This window comes from Cannabis sativa, chromosome X (assembly GCF_029168945.1).
Source record: "Cannabis sativa cultivar Pink pepper isolate KNU-18-1 chromosome X, ASM2916894v1, whole genome shotgun sequence".
NCBI classification, from domain to species: domain Eukaryota; kingdom Viridiplantae; phylum Streptophyta; class Magnoliopsida; order Rosales; family Cannabaceae; genus Cannabis; species Cannabis sativa.
Window position 1 is genome coordinate 59118622 of NC_083610.1, and position 2844 is coordinate 59121465.

At 27.8% G+C, this 2844-nt stretch overlaps 1 protein-coding gene across 1 annotated transcript; it reads right to left on the reverse strand.

Moving 5' to 3' along the window:
* Positions 1-1259: 1259 nt before the first annotated feature.
* Positions 1260-2422, reverse strand: LOC133032622 (bark storage protein A-like). Its single transcript, XM_061106660.1, has 2 exons — positions 1651-2422; positions 1260-1545 (listed from the first exon to the last, which is right to left on the reverse strand). The coding sequence occupies exons 1-2, from the start codon at positions 1825-1827 to the stop codon at positions 1480-1482; spliced, it is 243 nt and encodes an 80-aa protein (XP_060962643.1). The 5' UTR covers positions 1828-2422; the 3' UTR covers positions 1260-1479.
* Between the last annotated feature and the right edge of the window lie 422 nt (positions 2423-2844).

The following is a 2844-nucleotide window of genomic DNA, read 5'->3' on the forward strand; positions in this document are numbered from 1 at the left end:
AAATACATAAATTTACACATTTTGTAAATGCTATGGTTATTGTAAGTCTAAATATATAAATATATGATTAACGGTTTTGTATTTATTTAAATTTTTTTTAAAAGAAAATCTCTAACTAAGTCTAAATATTTTTGTTATCAATAATAATAAATTAGTTCATTAATTTAAATTAATAATAATAACTTAACTAATTAATTAAATCAAAGTGGTAATTATTTAAAAGGTAAGTGTGATGTTTTTTTTTAAAAAAAAAAACTGTGATCAAATATGTAACCCTTGAACAAATATGTAAATTATATGCAGGATTGTATTGTGTATTTATAAAATTTAAGCATGAGGAGAAGATACTTGGGGTTAGCTCAAGTGGCCATAGGTGGGTGTGTGAGTGTTGGAGGTCCTGGGTTCGAGTCCCAGGTAAAACATGATGTAATATATAAACGCTTAAATCAAAAAAAAAAAAAGCATGAGGAGAAGACGGTAATATACTCATATTTGTTACTTTTCAGAATTAGATTGTAGTTTTTCAATCATTTATACCTCTTATTCAAAGAAAATAAAAACAAAAAATTACATACTTACATTAAGGTGACGTTTGGTAACACTTTTATTTTTTAATTTTAAAAACAGAAAAATAGAAGTAGATTTTTTGTTTTTAAAATTTTGTTTTTTAAAAACAAAAATGTGTTCTATAACCACTTTTATTTTTAAATTTTAAAAACAGAAATCAAAAGTATGTTCTCTAACCACTTTTATTTTGTACTTTTAAAAACAAAAAAATAAAAATGTCCTTTGTAGTCATTTTTATTTTTTAATATTCAAAACAAAAAACATGAATTTCTTTTCTTTTTGCTTTTTTTAAATAAAAAAATTATGAATATTATTTTTATTTTTAAATAAATGTATAAAGATTAAAAATCAAATAAAAAACACTCATCAACATCTTAAAAAAACTGGTATTTTGAAATCACGAAACTCATTATTTATAACACAAAACCAACAAAAGTCATAATAAAATATGAATTAATAGTTGTCCAATCTTGAAGAAAAATATTAAAAACCGAGAAGAGTCATAACACCTACTTTCATGACCATGCAACACTTCCATTACATACTCACGTCCTGAAAAGGCCGAATTTCTACACACTTCTTTAGATAGATATAATTGATTGTACTCCGCTCAAGCAAACAAAACTAATAACTCTCCAAACTCATTGTGTGAATTATCAAGAAGTAGATTATTTTTGTTGAATGGTGAAACATTTGAAGACATTATTTTATCCTGAAGAGCTTTGGAGACAAAATATATAATCAACAATAATAGTAACATGATATTATTATTGGACAAGCTTGTCTGCAAAAGGAAATATATAATCAACAATAATAGTAACATGATAGTAACAATAATAGTACATTACAGAGTTGGCTGTATTAAGAGCTGCAAGAGAACCAAACAACTCAATGGTATTAATTTGTTCCTTCTTATCCACTAGCTATATTAGAAAATCCTCTAATTGCAAGCACAGGGAATCCATTGGACAAGCTTGTCTGCAAAAAAAACACACACACCCAATTATATTATTATTCATAAATGGTATATGATCATATTAAACCTTGTAAATTTTATAAAGAGAAAATAGTTAAGTAATTTACCATAACCATAGCAAAACTTTCCATGCCTGAAGATGAAACCTGAAATGTTTGGAAAAGGAAGTCCCTATAAGCTGCATTGTCTACAAAAATATTAGATGTTGAACCCCTAAGTCCCACAACTAACTTGGGCTTTTTCTCCAAACACAAAGTTGAATTCACACACTGTTTCAGTTCCATCCCCTGAAAGATTTGCTCAATTATGATAATAATTGCCTATGACATACTAGAGTGACGATGGAGGAGAGAACAAGGCTATTGTACTTATAAAAAGACCAAATGCTTAGTTGCTAAAATAGTAATAATCATAAATTAATACCATCATATGCTCATAAATTTCAGTTATCACATCAGAATATGTATAAGAACAAGATTAAAACTCTTCACTGCAACTATTACAATCCCAATTGGCTCACTCCCATAAATCTCTCTACCCATCCAATCAGTATAATAACACTAGTTCAGATACTACAAACCAATACTACTGCTACTACAAATCATGCACTAATTCAGATACTACAAATCATGGTCAAATTGATCATGATATCATCACTACCAGTACTACTACTAATCATGACCATCATTTCTACCAGTACTCCTCCTCCTCAAGCACTAATCTGACAAAAAAACCAGCACAAATAAGCAACTAAAATCACAAATAAAATTGGTAAATTTATTCTAAAAATTAAACTAGTTCAAACATGAACAACTCCATCCACACATAATTCAAACAGAAAACTAAACTCATTTAAGAGACTAAACCTAAAATCTTATATCAGAGATTAAACCCAAACCCCATTTCAAAGATTAAATGTGAAAGTAAAACAGAGATTTCTTCAAATTTTGCAAACCCTAAGATTAAAATTAAAAAATACAAGAGAATTATACTTGCAACAGCAAAAATTCTTCCGCAAGCTACTCTCATCATGCTATTCTGATCATTTTTCATTTTCAAATCTGAGAATGAAAAAAAGAGAAAAAATCGGAGAGAGAGGGAGAAAGAGAGAACGATATATATATATATAGAGAGAGAGAGGGGGGGGGGAAGAGATTTTACCAATTAAAAACTGAAGCCATGGAAGAAACATCTAATAGTTTGAGCTTCTGAAGAGGAAACGAGCAAGAAAGAGAGAAGCAAAAAAGAAAATGTGTTTTTAAAAATTTTTAAAATCAAAAATAATATAAAGTAGATGAGAA